We start from the raw sequence: 26,829 nt of genomic DNA, 5'->3' as shown, positions 1-26,829 counted from the left end.
GAAATTAAAGCCTTAGAGATAGGGTGAGGAGCTCAGACATCCACGTTGTGCATGTTTTCCCCATGTCAGTGTGGGTTTTCTCCGGGTACTCCAGCTTCCTCCCACAGTCCAAAGAACTAGGTGTGTGTCAGCCCTGTGATAGTCTGGTGACCTGTCCAGGGTGTACCCCGCCTCTTGTCCAATGTCAGCTGGGATAGGCTCCAGCCCCCCCGTGACCCCTAACAGGATAAGCAGTTATGGAAAATGAATGAAAAAAATGAATGAACATCCGGAGGGAGCTCGGAGTAAGGGTGCTGCTCAGTTGAGGTGGTTCGGACATCTGATCAAGATGCCTCCTGGGCGCCTCCGTTAGGTGTTCCGGGCACGTCCCACTGGTAGGAGGCCCTGGGGCAGAGCCAGAACACGCTGGAGGGATTACATATCTAATCTGGCCTGGGACAGCCTTGGGGTCCCCCAGGAGGAGCTGGAAAGTGTTGCTGGGGAGAGGGACGTCTGGGGTGCTTTGCTTGGCCTGCTGCCCCTGTGACCTGACCCTGGATAAGCTGGTGAAAAATGATGGATGGATGGATGGATGGATGTAATTCTAATTGTTTAAACATTGAAAATGTGCAATAACATGACTTTCAGAATACATTTATTGAATACAAACAATTAAACAGAGGCAGGTGTGAAACAAGAGGCAGTTTTGACTTTGTTGAACAGTCACCTGTTCACCAAGCTAATTTCAGATAAGACGAGCTGCTTATGAACATATTCAAAAATCGACAAAAGAACCGGTTGGATTTACATTCCAGTGGCTGTTGGTAAAACAATGAATAAACAGCCTCCAGACAGCGAGTCAGCCTCAGGCTGGACTAATTAGATCTCAGCTGACAAGTAACAGAGTGAGGATGATCACTTATAGCAATACAAAGCCCTGAATAACAGTTCATCTCAATCTTTACAGACTCAATAGGTGTACGCCTGCGGCAGAGCATACAAATTATTTTTCTTCAAAACAAATAAGCCAGAAGATGCATACCAGAGATATGTTCAGCATACGGTACTACTTTATCATTAGCCAATTTTGCACAGCGAGAGGCCTTAACAGCGCCCGCCAGGACTTATCCCGCTTCCACGTTTACCCCTTAAAACATCATTCATTTACATGTATGCTTTTGTATCTTGCTGCCAGCAGTAATTTCTCAGCCTGGCTACAGCGTCGACAAAACAAATTATGCTTTCCATTGTCAGATATTATGATTTTACTGCAGCTCTGCTGTGAAAACTGGCTATTTACAGAGCAGATGCAAGAGGAGCCGTTTGTGACACAGTGGCTGTTACAACACAACCATGGATCATCTATGAGGCAGTGAGAGGGCTCCTACACACACACACACAAACATTTCTAACAGACTCATTTTTAACATTCCAGGTCGTTTTCATTATGACAAAACTGCTGCATATGCCGTGATGACAACAACCTAGTGAGCTGATATCAGAAACGAAGGCGGCTTAAACAATGTACAGCCGTGCATTTCCGAACTGAACATTTGTTTTCATACTTTTACAGACCGTGCAATTATTAGACTTGAGGAAATTAATTTTCCGCACATTACCAGACTTGTGTAGGAGCCCTGCATAGGCTGTTAAATCTCCTCTTGGGTGCCATAAATCTCTATTAACCAGGAGGTGACGAAGAAAGAAGAATGAAATTAGATTAACAGAATGACTAAAGGCAATTAATACACAGCGACAATATGTTTCAGTATTTACACCAACACTGCGGCGAGAGCGGAAACCAGCGAGAGGCACTAAACAAGAAGTACAGCAGTCGATTCACTGATGACAAATCTGTTATTCAACCGCTGTCATGCTTCACATATTCAGCGTTATAAAATAAACTAGATGCTTTGGAGGAGTTAACGATGCACATTCCTCCCGATGCCTACTGACCCTCCTTCACATTCTGAAGGACAAGTGATTACTAGCATATATTAAATTCTCACACCAGTTCAGCACCTCACAATCTACTTGCGAATAGTTACAACAACCTTGACTTATTATCGTCGGAAAATTTTTAACAACATTAAATTGCCATGACTCAGGGGTAGGTGCTTTGAATTCCAGCATGAAAGGATTTGCCGTGACTCACTCCAAAGCACATTTAATTTTCTTTCCTTTTTTTGAAATAGCTTTTACATCTGAAATGGCAAAAATGACATGAGAACAAAGTGTTAAAAAACAACTTTATTCACAAGTCATTTCTGCTTGATAAGGAATTATTAAATAAGCACATCATCTCAACAATACACGATACAATAAACTTAATTTATTACACGTTGAACCAGTAAGGATTTGAATAAGATGCTTTCAAAGTCTATGTTTTATGATTAAACTAGATGTAGCTGTATCAAGATGTGACTGACAGGAGGGACACAGTAATTAATGCTGTGCTGTATATCACTAAACGACAGCTGATGAGCATGTATCCATGCCGTCATCCATACGAACCAGAGACGCACACTTCATAGTTCCTGAAAGGCAAAACTGAGAAACAATAAAGAAAAGCAGCTGACCTGTGCTACTTCCCTTCACGTGAATATTGAGATATGATACAACAGGCCTGATGCATATTTGGTATCGCACAGCAGTGATAGGCAGTCAGTCACTTCTTCTGTGGTGCAGTTTCTGATGCCCACGCTGCTTCTCAAAGTCCAGCATGTCTATGAATGCGTGTGCCAAAGGGTAATGTTGGTGTTGTCCAATTTATAAAATGTGGAAATGTCTGTGTGTTGTTTTCACATCTGAGTGCAGCATAGGGTCAGCACACTGCTGGCAGAGATATTCTTTCAGACTGGATTTCTTTTTTTTAATGTCAAAGTGTGTGTGTGTGTGCATGTGTGCAAATATGCAGTGTGTGTATGAGGGTAGCGACAGAGGCTCAAGGTTGATGGATAAAACTGGCAGAAGCAGGGTTCCTTGTCTAGTTGATGAGCTTGTTGGCTCTCTTGTTCGCTTCGTCGATACGAAGCCTGTTCATGTCCGCCTGAAAGAGCAAGAAGACACAGATCAACAGGGGCTGATGTACAAATATTCATACTTTTAAGTATTTGTTGAGACATTTACTGACTTTACATGCATTTTAAAATATATCAAAGTGTCCCCTCTGGAGATTTTTAAAAAAAATCTAGTGCCAATGAGCAGTTTATCATGGGTGGGTCTCCGTTTTGTTAGTCTTGTGCACTAACTCCAGACGAGAGTGTCCTGCCAATATTTTCACACTATTCCACTGATGTGCAGGTGAAGGTAAGGCACCAACATGTGCAGCAGCAGCGCTGTAACAACAGGGATGAAGAAGGCTGCTACCAAGTAAATATGAATGTAAACAATGCAGGACTCAAATACTGAAGAAAAAATCTGCTTTGCAAATGTATTAATTTGGTAGATATCCTCACAGGGCTCCTCACTTGAATGCTTTTACTTGCTAGTTTAAAGGGAAGTGGAAGTCACACATAAAATATACCTAGAACTTAGGGCTGCCAAAAACAAAACAAAAAAGATAAAACTCCATTAGGAGCTGCACCTAATCAAAATAAATCAAAACCTATATGACTGGACCATGAGGGAATTTAATTTGAAAGGACACAAACAGGAAGTGGCCACACTCAGCAGTCAGACAGGAGTCAGGTTACAAACCAATCACAGATATCTTTATCTTCTTCTGTAAATATTCATTCTGATAAATATGTTCATATTTAGTACAATGTTAGTGCAGGGCTACCCAGAGCTTTACATCTGTCCCACAGACGACAGGCCTACACACTTATAAACAGCTCCTGGAAGAAGATCAGCTCTGCTCTCAGGATTTCAGGTAAGTAAGCCATACGATGCGTGTAAACTTTGCTTAGCAACCTCAGACGCAACCTGCCGCAGTGCTCTTGAAAGTTGGCACAAAAAAGGCTCAAGAGCAGCGCCCAGCGCCCGACCTCACATTTTCCAGGTGGTTAAAGATGCAGCATGTGTATGGCCCTTAATTTCCAGGGCTGGTACCTGCGGTTATTCCACAGGCTAGTTAATAACATGTCAGGCAGGTAATCCAAAGTGTGGGATCATTGTGAGAAGGTGAAGGACGAACCCAAGGTGATATGTAAACTCATCTTCATTGGTCGACTACAAACATGACGTATCATCTGAAACATGGAAGTAGCTACATGCCCATTAGCCCACAGCGTCATTAACAGGCGGCTCGCTCAGTGTGTGACGTGCACTTGTAGATAAAATATAGGCCTATATTAATGAAGGTTCATTAGTACGGTTTTGTATTTCTCTGTAATGTAGCACAGTGTTAACAATGTTACTGATACTATTCTTTCTCACACCTTCAACTCAAACCATTGTGTTGCCCCGCCCAAAATATATCATTTAATAATTACATAGTAATTGCAAGTCACACTGGTGCTCCATGGTTGCAAAATGCAACTAAATGGTCGCTGTTAATGGTCCTGCAGACATAAAATCACAGGCCTTGTGTGTTGTGTGCCAGTGGATTTTTTGATCTACCAGTCTCCCTGGCCTGTGAGTCACAAAGTTAATTTCAGACACTGTCCTGCACTGGTTTGCCCAATTACAAAGTATAATTCATGCATCGCCAACGATGTATGAGGTTTGTATTTTTACAGTTCTTCCAATGTTTGTGCTGAGAATACTGAGCTAGCTATACCTACCTACCTACCCACTCAACAAAGTTACACAGCATAGAAACAGACATTAGGGCCGTAGATTAGGGAGGAAAGAGGCGCCAGTCTCCCAGTTACATATCAGCGTATCATCTAAATGATTTTCAAACTGTTATCTTAAGAGGGAAAAGCTGCATAAAGTTGCTTTAAAGATGCTGTGTGGGTTTTCTTGACAACAAAGTTATGTTTACATTCGTTGCTTCTCACCATAACGCAAAGTGTGTATCCTTCAGGCCAAACAAATATGTTGAATGCATTTATTTTTGTCCTTGTTGCAATACTGATTTTTAAAAACATCACATCCTGTATTGTTTACATCCATGTCTGCACACGAGCAGTCTTCTTCTGCATTCAACAACACAGTCAATCAACTATCTATTAGTGGAACAGTGTGAAGCTGTGGGGAGGATGTGTTGTGTTGCTTGTGCACGAGCATCCTCGTACAAACAAAACAGGGCCAAGCTTGAAAAACATTTCTCCATGGTGCTACTAGTGGTGAACAAACTCCACAGGGTGCCTCTAATTTTGAAGGGAAGCAAGTCTGAATGACAGAACGTGCTAAAGAAGTATGATCACACAAATAAAAATACAGATTAACAGGACAACCCAACTGACTCTCACCTTCTCAGTGATGTTGTCAATGCTTTTGTTCTGCCTGTCGATCTCGTTGCCCATGTCCTGAGCCATAGTCTTCAGGTTGCCAATGATGCTGCCCACTGCATCCAGATTCTCCTCCATCTCATCCTCGCGTGCATCGTTGGTTATCCTGCGGATGTAAACTAAGTTTTTATTTGTCCACGTCTGTCGAATGTGTCTTAATCTGTAACTTTTGACTAGGACAAGTGGAAACAATAGATCATTTCTAAATCAACAACAGTACAGTAAAAGATTTTCAAGGAAGCAAAATGACCAGGACCCCACCTCTTGATGTAGGGCCCTGAGGGCGCCGGGGCATTCACCTGGCCCGCCTGGCCGTTGCGAACACCTGAGGGCTGCCTTGAAACAACCTTTGAGCCATTGGAGTCAACGTCTCCGTCACCTCCTTTAATACCCCAGGTACGCTTGTATCGTGAGTCATTCTCGATAGACGACACCCTGGAGAATTAAAAAAAAATCGAAAGTTAACACAAATCGGGAAATCCAGAGGGGTTAAAATAAAAAATAGACGAATGTTAACTTAAATACAACAGCATAGCCCTCTAAATAAAAGCATCCACAAGAGGTTTGTGCAGTGAAAAGTCAGCTATCAGTGCAGTCACAGATGTTCATCAACCAACCGTGAGGACAATAAAAAAAGATTCCCTACCTTATCTTATGGTATTCATCAAAGAATCCTCTTCTCCAATGTGAAAGCATTTAGGGGAGATTTGTTTTCCGTGTTTAGAACCAGATATGATCTTACTATGCACACACACTGACACTGCATGTCCATTTGGGTTTGATGGAGTAAGCTCAGCACAGAGCAGTAACACAATTGCGTTCTTTGCCCATTCATAACGATTGGGTATACAATTTGTGAGCATTCCCAAGGATATGGAAAACTTGTATGTTCCTCTCATGTGAAATCACACAGATCAGAGTGCTATCATGAAAGTGTTCAATCACATGATAATGAGTTGTGGAGTTGTGAAGAGGGACAGCCTGCTGGCTCTGGAAATATATTTTCCCAGTTTCAATATTCCCATTTCATTTGTTTCTTTTACTGATATTCTCAGTGTTACTGCACACAGACTCTCCTGGATGATGAAACAATCCTATAGGTTCATGGACTGCCCACCAATTAGCATGCTTTTACCATTAGTTTGGCATGGTGGCCATCTCTTAATACCACAATACCCATGAGCATCGGCTGCTGTTGCTATATTGAGGGTGCGGTGGAGAATTCAAAACACTTACTTGTTGCAGTTAGGAACAAAACACTGTATTACAGCTGCTGATTTAATGAAAACTGACCCAGAATCCACAAGTGAAATAATTCCAGCTCATAAACTGTATTATCAGTTTTATCAGCATCATAATCTTTATCTTTCAACAGCTGTTAACAGCACTCAAAGAATTCTACGCCAAAATGCTCACAATTGTTTTTATGTACAACAGGGCTGGGTAAAAGAGCCTATAAATAATATTGCATACATTTTTAGGCTATATTGTAATACATGATTTATATCTTGATATATTTAAAATCTCTTCTAAACTACTCTAAACGACTAAAATACTAAACTACTAAAAAACTAGTGTTACAATAAATTTTAATAAAGTTCTGATGTAATCAAGTTAAATAAAGTACTGTTATAATAAAGTAAAAAAATGTTCCTTCATATTAAGGTTAAATGAAGTATTGTTACAATAAATCTAAACAAAGAGCTGTTATAATAACGTTAAATTAAGTATTGTTATAATAAAGTTAATTGAAGAACTGTTATAACAAAGTTAAATAATGTACTTTTATTAAGATTAATACAGTATAATAATTAAGTGAAATAAAGTAGTCAAAATAAAGTTTAAGTACTATTTCAATACATTTGAATAAAGCTCTGTTTTAATAAAGTTAAATTAAGTATTGTTATAATCAAGCTAAATGAAAAACTTGTAATAAAATTTATAAAACACTGTTACAATAAAATTAAATAAAGAACTGATATAATGAAATAAATCAAAGGGGAAACACTGGTGCTTTTCTTGTGATGCACTCAGGCCGCTAACTGTTAGCAATTAGCACACAGTTATACCTTAATAATTGTGAGGACTTATTCACTGTGAGCTGGAAACAAGCCAACAGCTCTGCAGTTCATATCATAATAATATTTGCAAGTCACACTGGTGCTCCATGGTTGCAAAATGCAACCAATGGTTGCTGTTAAGGGCCCTGCAGACACAAAACAACACGCCTTGCCTGCTTACACCAGAGTCTGAGATCTAGATGGGCGGAGAGTTCATGTGGCTTATCATGTATGTGAGTCTTATTTTTTTGTGTGTGTCTGTGAGACGGAGAAAGTGTTGGTGGCTTCAAAAGAAAGACGTGACAAATTATACTCAATGTTCACAATATAGTCATTTTAAACATCCTGTGTGGAACAAGCCAGGATTCATCGAGTGTAATTAATATATGACCCATCCCTGACGTACACAAGCCAGTATCTTTGACTTTTTAATCCAAGGAGCAGATATTTTGAAACACACTGGACCAACTCTGATTTCACAAGGTGAGTTTCATCCCTAACCAAGCTGCATCGATGCTCCACCTGACAGTCAGCTAACACTGTCTACAGTGAAAATGACATGAATTTCCTGAAATAACTCGACCAAAATTACCATGATAGATACAAGCACAGCACACAAAAAGTAGAGAAAAGCAGAACAACACACTACAGTGATGCGGGGGCTTTAGTAGCTCTGCGTGTTCGGTGTACCTGTCACAGGGGCAGACACAGATGCCGCAGCACTTGGAGAGGTCAGTCAGGTTCTTCTCAGCCTGTCTCATGTCCTGGTTGATCTGGTCCATGCCCTCCTCCACACGCTTCAGCTGCTCTGCAACACAGACACACAGGCACACCACACCGTGTCAGACTCTCCTTCTCTGTATCCAGGTACACTTCATACACCAGGAGATCTCCTTACTGTTAATTTTGTTTTGTGCATCACCTTTATTTATCCATTTTTAGACCAGATTCAATTAAACTTTAATGATCCCTGAGAGGTTTCCTAAATTGGGTCAATAACTGGGTCATTGCTGCAGTGAAAAAAGGGGGTAAAAATAACAAAAAAGAATATAATGCAGTACAAGTAATTACACATGCCTGTTTCTAAAACAGGGAACGTGAATCTTGTTACAGGGAAAAAACAAAAAACGATTTTGGCACAAATACAGACAAATAATTAGTCCTGAGGAAAAACTGAGGACCATTTGTTATGTGCTATGTTTCTCACTGCGCATGTGTGAATTATGTGGATGTTCTGAGGGAGGAAGTGCGGAGGCTATCGTTGTTGTTGTCGTGCTGAAGTTGGAGTAAAGTCTTGAAACGCACAGTTGTCGTTGTAGTTATTGAGCTAACACCATTAACAAACACTAGTTTGGACAATATTTCAGGATGCACATTACAGAATTTACAACCAATAAAACATCTTTCTAGACAACACTGATACACACTCACACACAGATATTCACAGAGTTTAAATATCAGCTCCTACAGTGATGTGCTGCTCTTATACTGTATACTACAGTTACTTTAGTAAACTACTTGTTTTTGTTACCTTATTGTAGGGCTGGGCGATATGGCCTAAAAAAAAAAAAATTCTCCAATTCACGATTTAAATCGATTTTTTCCCCTCCTAGTTTAAAAAAAATATTTGCGGCCTGGTAGCACATACCTGGGGTCCAAAACTTTCAGCATGTGAATAAACCCCAGCTTTTCCACGGTAGCCTATATATGGGCACCATATCACTTGCAATATACATGGCGACTGCATCTGTGATCGCTTTCCACCACACCCCTTTCTTATCATATGGCAGTGTTTCCCCTACCATCATATTGGATCACAACAGAAGTCATTTAAGGTTACCTTTCCTATAGAACAGGTCTATACCTTGTCCTTTTCTTAAACAAACTAAATAGCCTTATGTTACAGGCTGAGCCTGATGTGTGTGGCTTGTGTGTGTGGAGTTGTGTATGTGTGTAGTTGATGTTGGAGGTATGAGACGTTGCGCCGGGTGTGGTGTGTGACGTCAGACGGATGCGCCCCAGGAAGAAAGTGAGGCATGTGTTATGTTGTTTACATCGAGCAGCCACAGTGAAGAAGCCTACGCAGTTCTGCATGCTGTTTATGAGTTATTTCCCTCTATGTAAAAGTCAGACACTGATGAGAGAGGCTGTGCATCATCCCTGCAGTGCTGAAAATAAAGTGCCGTTCTTTAACACAGACGAAGTCCCGTTGTTTATGTGTTGTTGCCACAACGAGCTAACACAAGCTAAAGGAGCTAATGGTCTTCGGAGGTCCCTTTACAGTTCGGGGGTCTGCCAGCTTGGCGTTGTTTACACTTATTTATCTTATATACACAACAGCATGTCATTTATGTCCCTACACGGTGCGTGTCTAAAATCCTCCTCTGCTCTCTGTGTCGCGCACGGTGGAGTTCGGCCCTGATGCGCACACACACAGACACAGGTGAGCACACACACACTCACAGACACAGGTGAGCACACAAAAGCGCTGAAGAACTCGTTCCCTTTCTTGAGAACGAGTTCTTCAGCGCTCGCTGCCATGTTGTTTGTGTATCAAGCGCGCAGGGGGGATGGGTGAGCCCACTCTGAACTACGGGAGCCCAGCTTGGAGCGGCGGTGGCAGATTTTAAATAGAAACTCGATTTTCATTAAAACAAAATCGGCCTAAACTAAATCGATTTTATCGATTAATTGCCCAGCCCTACCTTATTGTGAAGTGTTACCCAAATTTTGAAAAGGGGCGTAGTTCCCCTTTAAACAACAACTCAACTTCACCCACCCAGCTCTGTGCTGATTGCCTGCCATATGTCAGTTTTTCTTGTAATATCTTGATAGGATTTTAAGCACTGGGTGGTGCTGGAACAAAATTATTAGCTTCCCATTGTTCAGATCACCCACGTTTCCTCCCTGTGTGAGTGAGCTACATAATATCTGGTTGTAAATCTGTCGCACAGGACAGCAAATTGTGACAATCACTTTGGACATCAATGCTGTCTACTGTTGCCAGTATTCTCTGCTGGCTTCACCTAATTTTACCATCCTCTTCTTGGCCACTAAAATTTTATCCAGTTTGCTGTCTGCCTGAGTCCACATTATCACAGCACAGTCACACAGGGAGGTTAACGCAAATTCCTTTAACTCAAACTTAAATAACATCTCTTCGGGCAGTATATTGTCCTTGCAACCTCTCTACAGACACCACTACAACTAGTTAAGAGCTTCCCTGTGCAATACTGACTGCCTTAAGTGGGGAAAAAACTGTTTCTGTAAAAATCAAAACAGGAAATCTGTTCCCTTAAATCAGTTCATAACTTCTTTGAAATACAAAGCTTATTGACATAATGAAATCTGCACGACATTTATATCCTAGCACGATGACATCTGGTTCATTTCAGCTGCAACAAACACTTGTGCATATTAGTGTATTTTAGAGAAACCTTTAAATTGTAATAGCGTCAGTGTGATGTATTTCATTACTCACTTACAGTACATTCCTTTCAAAACAAAGAAAGACAAATAAGAAATGACTAAGGGTGACGCTTTCAACTTAACCATTACCATTCACTCTTCGCCACAGACATAGAGAAACAAAAAGTGGGAACATCTGCATCAAAACAAGTGTTGGTGTTGTGTATCTACCTCCTTGCTGGTCCAACATCACCATGGTGTTGATGCCCGTCTGTTTGCTCTGAAAACACGAGTCACACAAAATCAGAACCAAAGAAAAGATCACATGATGTATTGTAAAGAATGGAAATAATCAGGGTTGGACATTTTAAGAGCTAACTGGATATCAATGTTGCTCAAAATTTCAAAAATGACAGGCCTGTATAATTATTTAAACAAATACAGTTAATTTATAACAGAAGCAACCTTTTCAGTGTAAAACTATGACTTTAAATATCACTTTATTGTCAGAATCTAAAATAATAAACAGTTAGATGTTACTATAATTAACAGTGGCTTTAAGACTGTTGTGAGAGGTGATTTAAATAAAATGTTCCTAATCCTCGTCCAGGTAGGGCTTCAGTTATAAACAAACACTTTCTGGTCATTAAAAGCAGCTATGTGTGAGATGATATTGTGCTTTTGTGACAGCAGCAGCAGCAGCAGCAAGGTGTCAAAGTCTCACCTCCTCTGCCATCTGCAGCATCCTCCGTGTGCTTTCCAGTGACTGTGGAGAGGGGAAAAAACAGGAGGTGTTAGAAAATTAAAAAAAGAGGTGAGCAAGTTTAATAAAAACAAATTTAAAATTCCAAAACAGCAATAACCAAAACAGCATTTATGTGAGATTCATCAATTTTTGTTTTAGTGAAGTTTATAGAAAAACTCCACAAACAGTTCTTGTAATATTATTTGTTTATGGGTATGGCTCCACCAGATGGCCAGCGCTGACATGCATTATAACCATGATTAAAAACAGTTAATACTATTTTTTTTATTAAAGAGAGTGTGGTGTATAATTTCAGATGGCATTGTGCATGAATAACTGAAACTAGTTTTGAATTTAGCCAACACAATTTAGTAAAAATCATTGCTAATGCATCTCACACACTTAGCACAGAAAGAAGAATGAAGAACTCATTTGTTCTGTTTTGTTCTGTGCAATTTGAATTTCTTTTAGTGTGTTTTGCAGCAGTATCTGACCAAATGACTGAACTCTGGGTGTGACCGAACAAGAGATCTAACAACGTCAGTTATAACAAGAGATGGAACATATACTGCAGATCATTTCCTTGTAAACTGCAATGCCCTTTCCCATCATGGAAACAGTGTAATTAATCTGGTCGGACCATGACAGTGAATTATCTCACTTAACATCCAGTAATTTGGTTTTAATGACCTTATATCCTATAAGACAAGCACAAGGAGGAAATCCTCTCAATTAAGAACAAGAGAGAAGGGCACTGCTGCTTAGAAATAATTTCAAGTATTGTGTTAATCAGTTAATTATTGAGGTAAATGATCTGACGATTTACTTTAAGGCTGCCCCCTAATAGTCGACCAGAAAGGTCATTAGTCGACAAGATTTCATTGGTCGCTTTGTCACAGAAAACAAAACAAAAAAACAATCAAAAACCCCCGTGAAACTCAATTAGGAGCTGCATCTTGCCAAAAGAAATCAACACCTATATGACTGGACCATGTGGGAATTTAATTTGAAAGGACAGACACAGGAAGTGGCCACGCTCAGCAGTCAGACAGGAGTCACACTGATTTACACATCTGGTACCTGCGGTTATTCCACAGGCTAGTTAATAACATGTCGGGCAGGAAATCCAAAGTGTGGGATCATTTTGAGAAGGTGAAGGACGAACCCAAGGTGATATGTAAACTCATCTTCATTGGTCGACTACAACCATGACGTATCATCTGAAACATGGTAGTAGCTACATGCCCATTAGCCCACAGCGTCATTAACAGGCGGCTCGCTCAGTGTGTGACGTGCACTTGTAGATAAAATATAGGCCTATATTAATGAAGGTTCATTAGTACAGTTTTGTATTTCTCTGTAATGTAGCACAGTGTTAACAATGTTACTGATACTATTCTTTCTCACACCTTCAACTCAAACCATTGTGTTGCCCCGCCCAAAATACATTATTTAATAATTAATATCGTAAACATGACTAGTTGACTAATAGCCCTAAATGACGACTATTAGAAGCATGCAGAAACTTCAAGTGGCATATAACAATGCCTTGAGAAGACTGCTTAAAAAACCTAGATGGTGCAGTGCGAGTGAGATATTTGTGGCTGCCAGAGTCAATACTTTGAAGGCAGGAACTTAATCTACAAATGCATACGTAGACTTGACGAGTCAGAAAACGTCATCACTGTGGCCTTCCAGGGAAGAGCTGTATTCGCTACACATCTAGCCTCAGGGAGCATTGGCATAAAACCCTGTATTTGTTTTAATTTTTGTACATTTTATATAGGACTGCTGTCTTTAATGTGGAATGTATATTTTGTATTTTATGTTTTTGTATTGTATTCTTTTATGGACCACTGAGTCTGCAATAAAGACATGACTGACTGATTGATTATTGGTCAACTAGGAAATTTCTTAGTGGGGGGCAGCCCTCTCTTGTGTCCTTACTGCATCTTGCTAACTCGGCCATTCTGGATGTCACTAACTCGGCTTCTTCTCCAGAGCCTTTGTGCTCCACTGTCTCTCAGGTTAACTTGTATCGCAGCGGTGCCTGGATAGTGTGACGTGTGTGGTTGTGCTGCTGCTGTGGTCCTGCCAGAAGATGCCTCCTGCTGCTACTGTTATCATTAGTCATACTTCTACTGTTGTTATACACATATGATTATTGTCACATATGTACACTGCCAGATATTAATATATACTTTCAACATATTGTACCACAGTAGCTGGAATTATAACTATAATATTATTACTTTCATTAATGTTGTTGTAACCTACAGTCATTACCATCTGTCCTGCATCTCTCTCTCTCTCTCTCTCTCTCTCTCTCTCTGTCTCATTGTGTCATACGGATTACTGTTTTTATTATGCTGATCTGTTCTGTACGACATCTATTGCACGTCTGTCCGTCCTAGAGGAGGGATCTCTCCTCAGTTGCTCTTCTTGAGGTTTCTACCGTTTTTTTCCCCTGTTAAAGGGGGTTTTTGGGGAGTTTTTCCTTATCCGCTGTGAGGGTCCTAAGGACAGAGGGATGTTGTATGTTGTAAAGCCCTGTGAGGCAAATTGTGGTTTGTGATATTGGGCTTTATAAATAAAATTGATTGATTGATTGATTGATAGTCCTATCTGTGATAGAAACAAAATAAGTTGTTTCAGTATGTTTTGGTGCCATTTCAAGAGGTTTAAGCACATTTGATGATTATCAGGATAATACAGTGAATCAAAATTGTTTTGGCTGGGATAATCATGACGTGATATTTTCTTACCGTTCCATGGCTATTTATGACTGTTCAAGCTTAGAGGAAAAAAAAACACTAATTGAAATTTGCTCCACATAATATCCACATTGCTGATAATTTTCTATTTCAATTTTTTCTTTATATATTGTTTCCACTATTTGCTGCTTCCTTTAGTCTTCTGAGATAGAAGGTAGGACAAAACAAGCTATTTGAATATGTCAACTTGGAAATTGTGTTTGGTATTTTTCATTATTTTAAATTGACATTTTATAGACCAAACAATTAAATCAATAAAATAATTGGACAGCTTAATTTTTCCCCAGCCATGAGCAGCTCCTCTACTTGAGCTGTCGATTCGTCAACTGTTGTGATAATTGATTCATTGTTGAAGTTGTTTTTCGAGTAGACAAAAATGTTTTTTATTTCCTGCCACTCAGCTGTGAATATTAACTGATTTTCTATACCTTATGTTAATAAACAGAATGTTACTGAGTTTATCTTTAGTGTCAGCACACTCTGTAGTCAGTGTTCAGTATGCATAATGTCTGGTTGGAGTATGCTTCATTTTGTCACTTTTCCAGTGCAACCACACTACATACTAAAACCTTCTCAGGATTAGTATGTAGCGCTGGTTTATGACACAGCTACAGTGTTCCTGATTCTTAACTCTGACTGATCAAGTGACGTGGGCATGACTGGCCTAAAGTTAACAGTCTATAGAAAGACAGACAAAAACACACACGCACAGACAGAAAAGACAGAGAAGTTGTCGACAAACTGGAATGCAGTCAGTTCAGGTGAGCTGCGTCTTTGTGTCACTATTAATAGCGCGTGCTGTACAGTCAGAGCACAGAGCATCCAAAGGAGCAGAGCACGAACGTGACTCAGGGCATGACTCTATTGTTACCATCACTAATGAACTGTTAACAAGAGAGAGTGGGGACCTGATTCCTCATTCTCTCTGTGTTATGTTTGCTCTGAATACATTAATCAGCGAGTTGAGAAACAGACAAACAAGGAATTGGCGAGAGAGCCATGTTGAGCTCAGCCAGGTTTTTGTTGGCTTAGCCAGAACATCACTTGGGTGGATAAACATTACGTTATGTCTCCTGAAATCCTTGAACTTGGCTAATTAAGCCAGAAATCACTGTCTTTGCCAAATTTTCCAGATTGGGGTGCTGTGAGAGATCTTTGAGATCTTACAATGGCGAGTTATTTTTATGATTTGCTTGGGGTGGCTTAAATGGAAGTATAGTTAGATGAGGCACGTGCAGCTACATGTGAAGTGTTCTTAACATACATAATTCAGGTGCTAATATATGCCAAAAGCCATTTTAACTGGACACAAGAAACAGCCTTGACATCCAGGGACAGCTTGTGTTCGAAAAACAACGTTATCACACCAGATTCCAATGTTGCCCTGATACATCGCCATGCTCTGTGTGTTTCAGGTATGAGTGGTTACCCAAAGCCAGAGTGTGAAGCAGCATTAGCAGAAGGGCCCTGCCATGCCCTGCCTCTTCTATGATCTGCTAAGTTAACCAGGCAGCAGCAAAAGGAGGAAAGAGAAAAAGAGAGAAGTGCGTGTTAAGTCAGAAAGCACACACACAAAGTGAGAAATTACACAGGCAAGAAAAAAAGACAGAAGAAGAAAATAACACAGAGACAATTAGTGCAGTCAAAATTACAGGAAGGTGAAGTGCACGGCTACGAGCCCAGCTAGAGCAAGTTAATATGCCTCCATTTGAATCAGATGGCTGATCATATGATGCCCTGGAGTGCTGATGAAACAATTATCTCCTTGATAATAAAACGCTTAGATATAGCTGACAACATTCAAACTGTCAAAACCACAGAGGGGAAAGGGAGCTATCGGGCTAAATTAGGCGTAAAGCCTCACACACTTCCTATTAATGCTTAGCTTAATAATCAACTGTGAACGCAATGAATCTAATTACCCACCCTCTGCTCTCTCAGTGCTACTGTATTTTGAGGCAATCTCAGGATTATGTGTGTGTGTGTGTGTGTGTGTGTGTGTTAATTTTCTCCCTACTGATGCTTCTCCAGCTAAACCAAAAATTGCATCACAATATTGATTAATCTGCCTTTTTTCAATTATGGTTGAGTCAAATAGTACCAAATATATGATGAAACTGAACACACACATTTGATTTCAGTTGGTCACTGTTATGAAAACAGCTTCTTGTCATATTTGTTGAAACTGTCACCACATCCTCAGATGAGACAAACTGTCTGCGAAAAAAAATCATGTTCCTCCTCTTCCTCCTCATAGTGCTTGTGGTTGTAATTCCTAGAATCTACCATGCTTGTTGGGAAACAACGAATCAGAGCCAGGGTGTCTCTGACGCAGCTGTCAGTCACTGTTCAAGTTTGCTCCAGCTGAAGGGCAGTGCTTGGTTTTCGCTCATCTGTTTTCAACATGATGGCAAAGTCACAAACTTTCTCATCATACAGCTAAACAGTAGGGGTGTAACAATCCATCAATCTGGATTAACATATCGATTAAATGATCAATGATCTAGTATTGTTGATGCAAAGTGAAAACCTCAATCCATATTGTCATCTTTAGGATACGCTTTTATTTTTAAAGTCTGTTTCAACATCAAACAGCAGCAGGCAGGTGGCAAACAGCCGAGAGAAAGACGATGAGGATGACATTATTTACTGGGAATAAATCTGCAGAGTGGAAATATTTCAGATTTCGGAGAAATAGGGGTCAATAGACAGCACATGGTGTATGTAAACAATGCTGTCTCACTCTGCTAACTTCTCCCTACAGCAACATTAGCTGCTCTGTTTCAACAATGTTCAGATGTAAAAAACATGCCTGCAGGCTGAAATCCAACTGTGCTGCCCTGTCAGGAGACACAGTGACTTTAACTAATAACAAGTACGAGAAATAATGACGTTACATATAGTTTATTAAGCTATGACTAGAGAAGAAAAAGTCCACTCGCTGCTAGGCTAATTTATGCAATATAAATATGCGAATAATGGGTCACAAGCAGGAAACAATTGTTTTGTCCATGAACCTTGACAGTTATTACTGAGCTGAATTTGATACTTATGTTAAATGATCCTGTTGTTAATATGTGTTTTATGGGAGAAGACTGCATTCAGGGCTTTAAGCCAGATCGACCTGAAGTTTTATGAAAAAGATGATGGTTTGGATTCAAATGAAAAGATTTCTTTCAGAAAGGTCTTTCTGACAGAATTTGAGGCAAGAAATGGACAATGCAGTAACAGAATCTTGGGTCATATTTGATCTGCGCTGCCTAGTTTGACCGCAGTTCAGGAGCAGTGATTGACAACTGGTTGTTTTCATTCATGTTTGGTGGGTTCTTGCAAATGCCATAAGAGCACTAAGAGGAGAGTATGACATTTTTTTTTAACAGATTATCCATCTCATGTACTACTGTGTGGATGTGGTGACAGTTTAAGCAAATATGACATAAAGTTATTTTCATAAAGTTACCAACTGGAACTTTAATGTCCAAAGTGCAATCACTAAATCAAATGTATGTGCGGTGTCATAATGTCATTTGTGCATTAGTGTTGTTGAAATATTTAATTCAACCATAACTGAAAATAATCATTATTTTATCATTATTGTAATGAAATAATAATTTCAGCCACAAGCATGTTGAAAACAGCAAATTTGCTTAGAAAAGCACCATTTTTTTTGTTTTGTTTGTCACAGTATACAATTAATTCTATTGTTTCTGATTTCCAGCTTTATCTTATAATTTGTAACTGAACCCATGTTTCTGCTACTTCACATGTGAATCTGTCAGTATTATATTCACTTCCTTGTTAATACTTCTCATTGTTTTTTCTTTCAAGTGGTTTCCTTTGAGTAGGTGCTACCAATATGTCATGTGACCTTTGTCACATGACATATTGATTTGTTTATAATTGACACCCCTGTGCCAATGCACTTTATAACCAGACAAAGACGGTCTAAAGTCAAAACGCACTGGTCTATCCAATGTGAATTAAAGATTTTAAATTATAATTCGAGTGCTTTGTATGCCTTTTAAGGGGCCATACACATGCCACGTTTTTTTCACCTTCAAATGAATTGTTTTCAATGAGGATGTGCAGCAGGCGTGCTCACATGCTAGTGGAATGGCGCACGTATTCCCGAGCGCCTATTTTTCAGGGTGCCACGGCCACACCCCGAGATAAACAGAGTTCAACTTTTGGAACACAGCAGCATGCACCACATGTCATGAGACGAGGAACGGCCAAATCACAGCCGACAGATATCTTTCCCTTCTTCCATAAATATCAGTCTGTGGTAAATATGGAAAAGTTGATCATGTTAGTGCACGGCTACCCAGAGCTTTACATCTGTCCCACAGACGATAGGCCTACACACTCAAAAACAGCACCTGAAAGAATATCAGCTCTGCACTCAGGATTTCAGGTAAACAGGCTACAATATAGTACTTCTTAAAATAGCTTAGCAACCTCAGACACAACCTCCTGCCGCGCTCTTGAAAGCTGGCACAAAAAAGGCACAAAAGTAGCACCCAGCACTGGACCTCGCATTTTCCAGGCTGTTAAAGACGTGGCATGTGTACTGCCCCTTAGACTGCCAGCCAACACCATGGACTTCTACACTGAATTAGCTGACAGTCATTGCTTTTTATTCCTATACACCAATTTGTTACTTTAAACAGATCCAGACTAATTGTTTACCCTAGTTCCCAGTTTTTATGCTTAGCTAAGCTAAGCTAAGCTAAGCTAACCGCCTACTGACTATAGCTTCTTATTTAGCATGAAGGCCTGAGAGTGGTCTCGGCAAGAAAGCAAATAAGTGAAACGTCAAACTTTTCCTTTCTGAATGTCTCAGCTCATCAGCACCACCCATTGTCCCGATTGCTTGTTTGTGGATAATTAGCATATGTGTATTAGTCTTTTTGTCATTAATTAAAGTATCAAACAGGTGAAAGGTGTTACAGTTGGCAGTTTCATCTACAACAGAGAACAACAGCTGTGGTCAATTTAAGATGGGTTTCTATGAGTTCCAATGTAGGATTAAAAAAGGGTTATGCTTCATTGGGGGAGGGGAGGTTGGGGAGGTAATCCTGGGATGTATTCTGGAAACCTGAGTAATTTTGTACTAACTACTAGAGAAGATGTATTTTCTTCAGCGCTTTCTTCGTCATCTACATTGAATTGTTTGCTAACCTGTAGACAAATGTCACATTTTCACATGTTCAGCTCATGTTTTGTACACTGACGTCCAATTCATTAATTGGAATTAATGATTTGAACGTGCAGTTCAGTTAGTACAGCAATACATAATTCTTTCTTATTACAAAATCATACAGAAATAACTGACTCTTAAAATAAAGTTCTACTGGAAAAAAAAAAATTACAGAGCAACTTTCCAACCTACTCCGGCTACATTATCCACTTCCTCCCTGTCCATCTGTATGCTCAGTATGTTGCAAACACAAGGCTTCTGCCTGTAGCCTGCACGGGTCTGGCATCTGATATGAAAACATTTTGGGCAGACTATCACTTTAGGGAAGTTTCATACTCACTCAGAGAGAAACACACAACAAGAGAAAGAGGGATGTGAAAGTGTGTAATGTGTGTGTGTGTGTGTGTGTGTGTGTGTGTGTGTGTGTGTGACTCAGTCACCTCGTCAGTCACTTGGTTGGCCCTCATGGTGATCTGTTCCACAGTCATGTCTTCCATGTTGCTGCTGTCCTGTTTGGCGGCTCCCCCCGTGGCACCGAGCTCGATTTTCTGCGGCCTGGAAGAGGGGCACATTTCAGAAGGTCACATCAGAGGGCGTTGATTATCATAAAGCTCTGTGACTGAAACAAATCTGAGACACAGCTTTACTGTGGGCGGCTATAAAAGATATTCAACAACTACACAAGACCAAAAGCAAAATACATTCCTGTCTTAAGAAGGAAGAGAATTACCTTCAAGAGGGAATACAGCCGACCAATTAGTCAAACAACAGAAAACTGGTCAATGACAAGTTTAATTATGGCCCAACAGTATTTTTGAGACCAACACTGATATCCATATTTAGTAGGTTACAGAAGTTGATAACAACATACCCCTGCTTGAATCAATTTTTAAACAGGGCTCCTACAGCTTAAGGCGAGTTCGATTTAAGACTTTTTAAACGCCACTAGAATAAATTTTAGACTAATTTTACAATAACTTAAACTGAAAAAACATGAACTGACATCAAGTACCTGGGGACAATTTCACCTAAATGTTTACTGTAACATAAAACATGCCTTTGTTGGGAAATACCTGCCATTTGTTGGCAAGTTTTCTTGGTGATTTTGTCTTTTTCACTTGGCATGTGGGATTCCACTGCCTGGATTCCCATCATGCTGTTGGAAAAACTTTGCATATAATACACTGAGACTATTATGCATTGCCTGGTAATGGTTTTAGTCATGCCGGAGTACAGTCACAGCTAGCTAGCAAACAGTGAATCCTCTACTTTCAGCATCCCAGCTGGAAACAAAATAAATAAAGTAATAATTTACCAATTATTTTGAGATTTTACAATGCATCATCAGTAAAAAAAATCAGAAATTCTTGCCTCCCATTAACATTTCTAAGATGTTTGAAAGATTGATTGGAGACATTTTTTAAAGATTATTTTTTATGCTTTTGCCTTTATTTGAAAGGACAAAGTTAAGCATGAAGGGCGGCGAGAGGGGATGACATGCAGCAAAGGGCTATGAGCTGGAATCCAACCCAAGGACAATGCCTTTGTACACGGGACACGAACCCTAACCACTGTGCCACTGGGCGCCCAATCCAAGACATTTTCATGCAATTAAAACCTTACTTAGATTAATGAATTCAATGCCTTTTAAGACTTTCTTGCGGATCCACAGGAACCCTGTCTAAATATGAACAAAAAACAAACACATCTGATAAATATCCCATCAGTAGGTATCACTGACCTATCATTACCTTTAAAGTTGATATGGTAACCTTCTTAGTAAACAGCTGCTTATTTATACGTCATGATTCATTTGGAAATGTATTTATGACCACTTGGCAAACGCAGGCCAAGTCCAATATTCACTTTCTGTTTAGCTCTGCTGCTGCTCTCTACCAACTCCTCCTGAGGGAAATATCGGACTCTTTTATTCTATGTACATCAGGGTCAGCGTCTCAATGCCTCAAGCTACAGCACATTATGTCACAGTCGCAATCAGCGCTCACTGCTTACACTATTGTCTTATTGACTGTTGTGTATTTAGACAGTATGCGATTTTAAAGACCTAAAGACTCAACATCAATGTATGTTCATGTCACTCATATGGAGAGGGAAGACGGAGATGCAAAACCTAAACAAATCAGCCTCATTTCCTGTCCCTGGAGGAGTGTTGGGAGTCTGAACACATACAGAAGGCTTGCTGATAGAGGAAACACAAATCTGTTTCAACGATGAAGCAAAACTATCCTCTGTGAGCCGGGAGCAGTTCCTTGTTGGCGTAGAGCTTAGCTGCAGCGTGGCTCGCAGAATGTATGCTAACAACGAGGGAGCAGAGATGAGGAGGCAGTAAGAGAAATAGAAATCAGAATCATGAGATTGGATGATGGTTTACTGCAATACTAAAACTTAATTAAAAGTCAGTACTAATTGGACATTAAAAAACAGAGCAATGAAATGAGAAGTTCAGGTCACTAAACACCTTTGAAGGTGAAGATTGTCAAAACTCAGAACAGTTATATCTGTCTGTACGTGTAAAACAAAGCATGTGGGAAACAATGACATCATCTCCTCAATTCCACATGCCCATTGTTTCTTTGTGTAATGAGTACGCACCAGATACAATAACACCGCACTACCGGTTTGTGTGTCTTTTGTCTGCACTGCTTGGTCTTATGACTACCTCACACTTTTATTTTTTATTGCTGCACCATTTCATGGACTAACGAAAGCGTCTGCTGCACCCAGTGTTACTTGGTCCACCTCAGAGTCCGCGGTTTTAAGTCCAAACCTGGTCAAACCAGCAGATGGTGGGACAATTTCTAGAGAGGTACTGTATCAATGAGGAGTGGAAGGAAAACTATCGCATGTCCAGAGAATCACTCCTGTCTTTCAGTGAGCTCTTTCATCCTTTTATTGAAGGGGAATCAACGGTGATGAAATCTCCAGTCAGTCACATTACCTGTGTGTGACGAGAGGACACTGCTACAGACAGCTAACACCAGCGAGCATTTGGAGTTGTTCTAATGTTCTACTTTGGACGGAGATATCTTGTAAAACGCAAGGTCAAGGATCAATATTTACCAATGATTCTTTCTTTTGCAGTTTTTGCTTCTCATGCTATAACCATAGTCACATATCTTGTACAACAAAATTCTAAGATGATTTATCATGCAAACCACTATCACTAAATGTGGACATAGGGACTGTGACAGTGGAGATGATACACTACACCAGGGGTCTTTAGTGTTTTTCAACCCAAGGACCCCTTAGCTGAAAGACAGACAGAGCTGGGATCCCATGCATGTTAAACTGGGCAGACAGTTGTGAGTAAGGCGGTCTAAAGTGCCATCACTGGCAGATTCACATATCTATAAATCATGTTTGTTTCTGATGTTTGCATCTTCTCGGTTGCTTGAGAAGTTGTAAAACGATCCATTGTGGCTTAAGTTGTACACTTGAAGTAATAATACAGCTAATTGGCCGATATGTTTTAATTTAGGCCTCTGTAACGGTTAGCTAACTAGATTGCCTCGCTGTTATGGACAGATACTGCACAGCGATTTGGCGTTAGCTAGTGAAAAACCCTGACACACCAAGTCAACAGTCGGCCATTGGTCAATGCTGGGCTGTAGGCGAGCATCTGTCACACTAGTCAGTGCGGTGTGTCCCACACTGTTGCCCTTTTTTTTGCCTGATTCAGTGTGTTGAATTAGTGTTGACAATGGTAGTGTCCGTCGGTGACTGAAATCACTCTGACTGGCAGTTCAATAAATAAAGAGCTAAATTCAAGAGGGAGTGAGATCAAAACAAACTTGTACCTACGGTAAGATCATTTTTCTTTAGCTATTGAGCTCTTTGAATAAAGGTTTCATGATGGTTTGTGTTATCGTTCAGTGGCACAGAGTAAACATTCTCTGTTCTTTCAACATTGGATTGCATTGTTAAAATGCTAACTGGCTAACCAGCATTAAGACGGTCTTCTGGTTTCCTGTTTTGAATGATAAATATAGCTACTATCTCTGTCTGCTGTTGTGGAGAGTTATTTCTTTCTTTCGATTATGTGCAACTTTTTGGCCGAGACACAAGCAATGTGAAGGCTTACGTTGCTGCTAGTTCTTGACGTCAATTTGGTGTGACTGGGCTTTAACATGATTGCAAAAGGATTCATGGGTAATCAGTGTTGCGTACTGTAAATTAAATGTTTTTTTTCTGTTGTTGTTTTTATGAATAGGTCAATTTATGTTTGCTAATGTTGTTGGATTCACTTAAATGTGTATTTTTAGACAAATTTTAATTTTTGAAAACAACAACAACAAAAAACCTCAAATTAAAACTTTAAGTTAGCAAACAATAATTTGGTGGTCCACCTGCTGTAACTGAGGACACCCCTGTTGAAGATCAAGGCACTACACCTGCTTTATTGGCTGAAAGCATTGTGGAAAGTTTGCAAAATTCACTGTTGCTCCTCCTTATTTCCTAAAAAAATTAACAAAGTTAAGTGCTTTAAAATGCAACAAAGTTCAACTTTGGTTCCTCAGCGTTATAAACTGGGTCCTTCAGAAGTCTCAGTGTCAGCTACTGAATCGCACACACACAATAAAGTTCAGTTTAAAGCCACAGCTACACTCATCTAATGTGACTTCTGGAAAGTGAACTCCCACATCTGATTATGTTATACAAACTGAGTTGCATGCTGATATGTCAGCTGCGTGTGGCCTCTGTGTTCAGATTAAAATTCAGATTTCATCTTGCACAACATGAACAGAACGGACATGATGTCAGAAAGCTAAGAAGCTTTTACTGTGAACTCGTAGCAGGAAGTGCTAATCGTGGTTGGCCACTGAGGTCCACTCGCTGTGAAATGTAATTTGTATGTGCTATCGGTTAGTTTTAAAAACATCGCAAAGGACTTCATTAGTGTTCAGACAAATCATAGCATAGAGAGGTGCGTCAGAGTTAAGTGCCCACATGATTTAAGGGAATGTAAAGCAGGAGTATATGAAAAATACAGCAGAACTGAAACTCTATGGCACTTTCCACACACGCTGTAAACAATGCTGGTGCCTCATGAATGCAACTGACACTGACAGGCGGAAGCAGACAGAACTTGAGCAATAGGTGTGGTTTCACTGTGTTTTCCAAGTAATCCGTTTGGACAAACACTCTGATCACAACATGAGCCACGCTACCTTGCAGGACGGTTTAGCAGATACAAATCCAATCCAGACAATATGTGATTTTGTGCATCAAGTGACCTTCACGCAGCCCAGCGTCACAGGATGCACTAAAATTACCGGTGTAATGGCAGCCTCCGACAGCCTTTGGTGCACAAGGTAACGTGAGATCAAGCTCATAACAGGCCAAAGACTTAAGCTTGTTTTCTGTGATTTAAAAAGACTGCACTTTCAAGGACAAAGCCGGTCAGCCATGAACACAAAGCTCTTCTTCCAAAGATACCATTCAGGAAACAGCTTTATTCCCTTTTCCTTTTCCTCCTCTCCTGTCATCCTCTTTCCCTTTAAAGTTCAAGTGGCGTTTTCTTGTTTTTCAAATAACCCCCTGAACTTCAAGTTCCCTTTCAAACCTGCAGCAACTAAACATCCTGAGATAAAAACGACAGGGAAAATAGATAGTCGGCTTGGCAGACAGTTCAGAGGATTTAATGTTGTTGACTCTGCATCTTTTCTTCTTTTTTTTTTGGAAAGAGAGCGCTTGGTTCACACAGGCTTGACTGCTTTCTCTAACTGATTATTGGACTTGGCAAGATACTGATCTGTAACGCTGAAGGAGGACTCATTCACACACACTGCTTTCTTTTGAAATACCAAGCCACAACAAGAGCAGATGAACATATCAGCAGTAAAAAGATCAATTACATGTGCCAGTAAAGCAGGCCTCTGTATAACTGGATATTGATTTATCCTCATGACACATTGATGAGAACGTTACACCTAAAGCACACATGGGTAAATATTAGATTTTCTTTTTTTTTTGTTCCCGTGCAACACGATCCCATCATCACATCACAGTAAGCCCTATATTTCCAAACCCTCACTCTCAGTAACAACACTGTGACAACACTCCACATGTGCTCACAGCCACAAGGAGAATAACTTAACAAGCCGAGAGGACGTACCCATTCATGTTGCAGCTCCTTCCCAGCACCAGCAGCAAATGTCTCAACACAATAGCTCCTACGGGGAAGCATTTCTTGCTTGTCTACCCAAACCTGTTCCTCCAGACCTGACAGCACTGACGTATTTTCTTATTTCCATCATGTTATGTTCATATCCTCCTTCCTGATCTCTTTTTGCACAAACAAACATTAAGGCTACTTTCCTCCTTACACCCTGTCTTCACTGGTGATCACACATTTATTTTGGTTAGGTGTTAGATATGTAGGGCAGGGTGGCTTGCTGATAAAGCTGACCTGTGTGCAATAACAAACAGCATGAGGGACAATGACACCATGCTGTATAGACCAAACAAAACCATGGCATTTTGTTGAAGTCAGAGCTTCATTTATAAGGCACAAAAACAAGAGTCAGCTGTTTTCACTGGTCATAACTGAAGAAACAGGACAAAAAAAGACATATAGTTAATCATTTCCGCTGTAACATTTAAACAGGAGCCGTGCTGTATCCACACACCTGACCTTGGTTATCTCACAAGCAGAGAAATAAAGTTAAGTGCTGAGCAGCTACTTAACGAGGGTCACTTGATAAACAGGTGACGTGAGGCTGAATGAGAAGCACTTACAAACAGGCAGTCACCCACACCCATGACACCAAAGTTGTGGCTGTAAACTCTCCAAAACACCACTTTTAAACTTTTAAGAAGTTATAAAAAGACAGTAAACAGTCACGAACAGGCTGTCAAAGCAGCTTAAAGTTGTCTTACATTGTCTGAGAAGTTGCTGTAGTGTTAGAAAAGGACCGTAAACCGGGCAGGCTCCGTGGGGCAACTCGTTAAGCTAGCTCAGGGTGCTGCTAGCTTGCTAGTTAGCTAGTTCCGCTTTCCTGTCAACTACCCAACGCCACAATTCAAACAAGTATGTCCAGGGGGAAAAGGGAGGGGAGTGTTTATCTAGGGAGTCAATACTTACAGTTAACCCTCCTTGTCTTTAAAAAGACGAGCTCGTCACTCCTCCTTCTTGACGGTATGTGAACTTGGCTCTTGGTAACTTCTGGATTCCTTCAGTTGTTTCACCGTCTGGCTGTCCGAAGTGTGTCGGTTGGTGCGTTTAAGTGCCGTCGGAAATATG

The 26,829-nt window shown here is 40.2% G+C and overlaps 1 protein-coding gene across 2 annotated transcripts; it reads right to left on the bottom strand.

Annotated features, from left to right (window-relative positions):
- Positions 1-617: 617 nt before the first annotated feature.
- snap23.1 (synaptosome associated protein 23.1) lies at positions 618-26,829 on the bottom strand. 2 transcript variants are annotated; one of them, XM_033643192.2, is made up of 8 exons: positions 26,671-26,829; positions 20,006-20,120; positions 11,571-11,612; positions 11,078-11,126; positions 8,129-8,246; positions 5,640-5,813; positions 5,340-5,484; positions 618-3,028 (listed from the first exon to the last, which is right to left on the bottom strand). In XM_033643192.2, the coding sequence occupies exons 2-8, from the start codon at positions 20,060-20,062 to the stop codon at positions 2,966-2,968; spliced, it is 648 nt and encodes a 215-aa protein (XP_033499083.1). In that variant the 5' UTR covers positions 20,063-20,120; positions 26,671-26,829; the 3' UTR covers positions 618-2,965. The 2 variants fall into 2 exon arrangements, with proteins under 2 accessions (XP_033499083.1, XP_033499082.1); XM_033643191.2 differs by lacking the exon at positions 26,671-26,829 and adding an exon at positions 26,466-26,622.

The sequence above is a fragment of the Epinephelus lanceolatus genome, chromosome 15 (genome assembly GCF_041903045.1).
Source record: "Epinephelus lanceolatus isolate andai-2023 chromosome 15, ASM4190304v1, whole genome shotgun sequence".
NCBI classification, from domain to species: Eukaryota; Metazoa; Chordata; class Actinopteri; order Perciformes; family Serranidae; genus Epinephelus; species Epinephelus lanceolatus.
The sequence above is the reverse complement of the archived record's forward strand: the minus strand, read 5'-3'. Positions and strand labels throughout refer to the sequence as shown.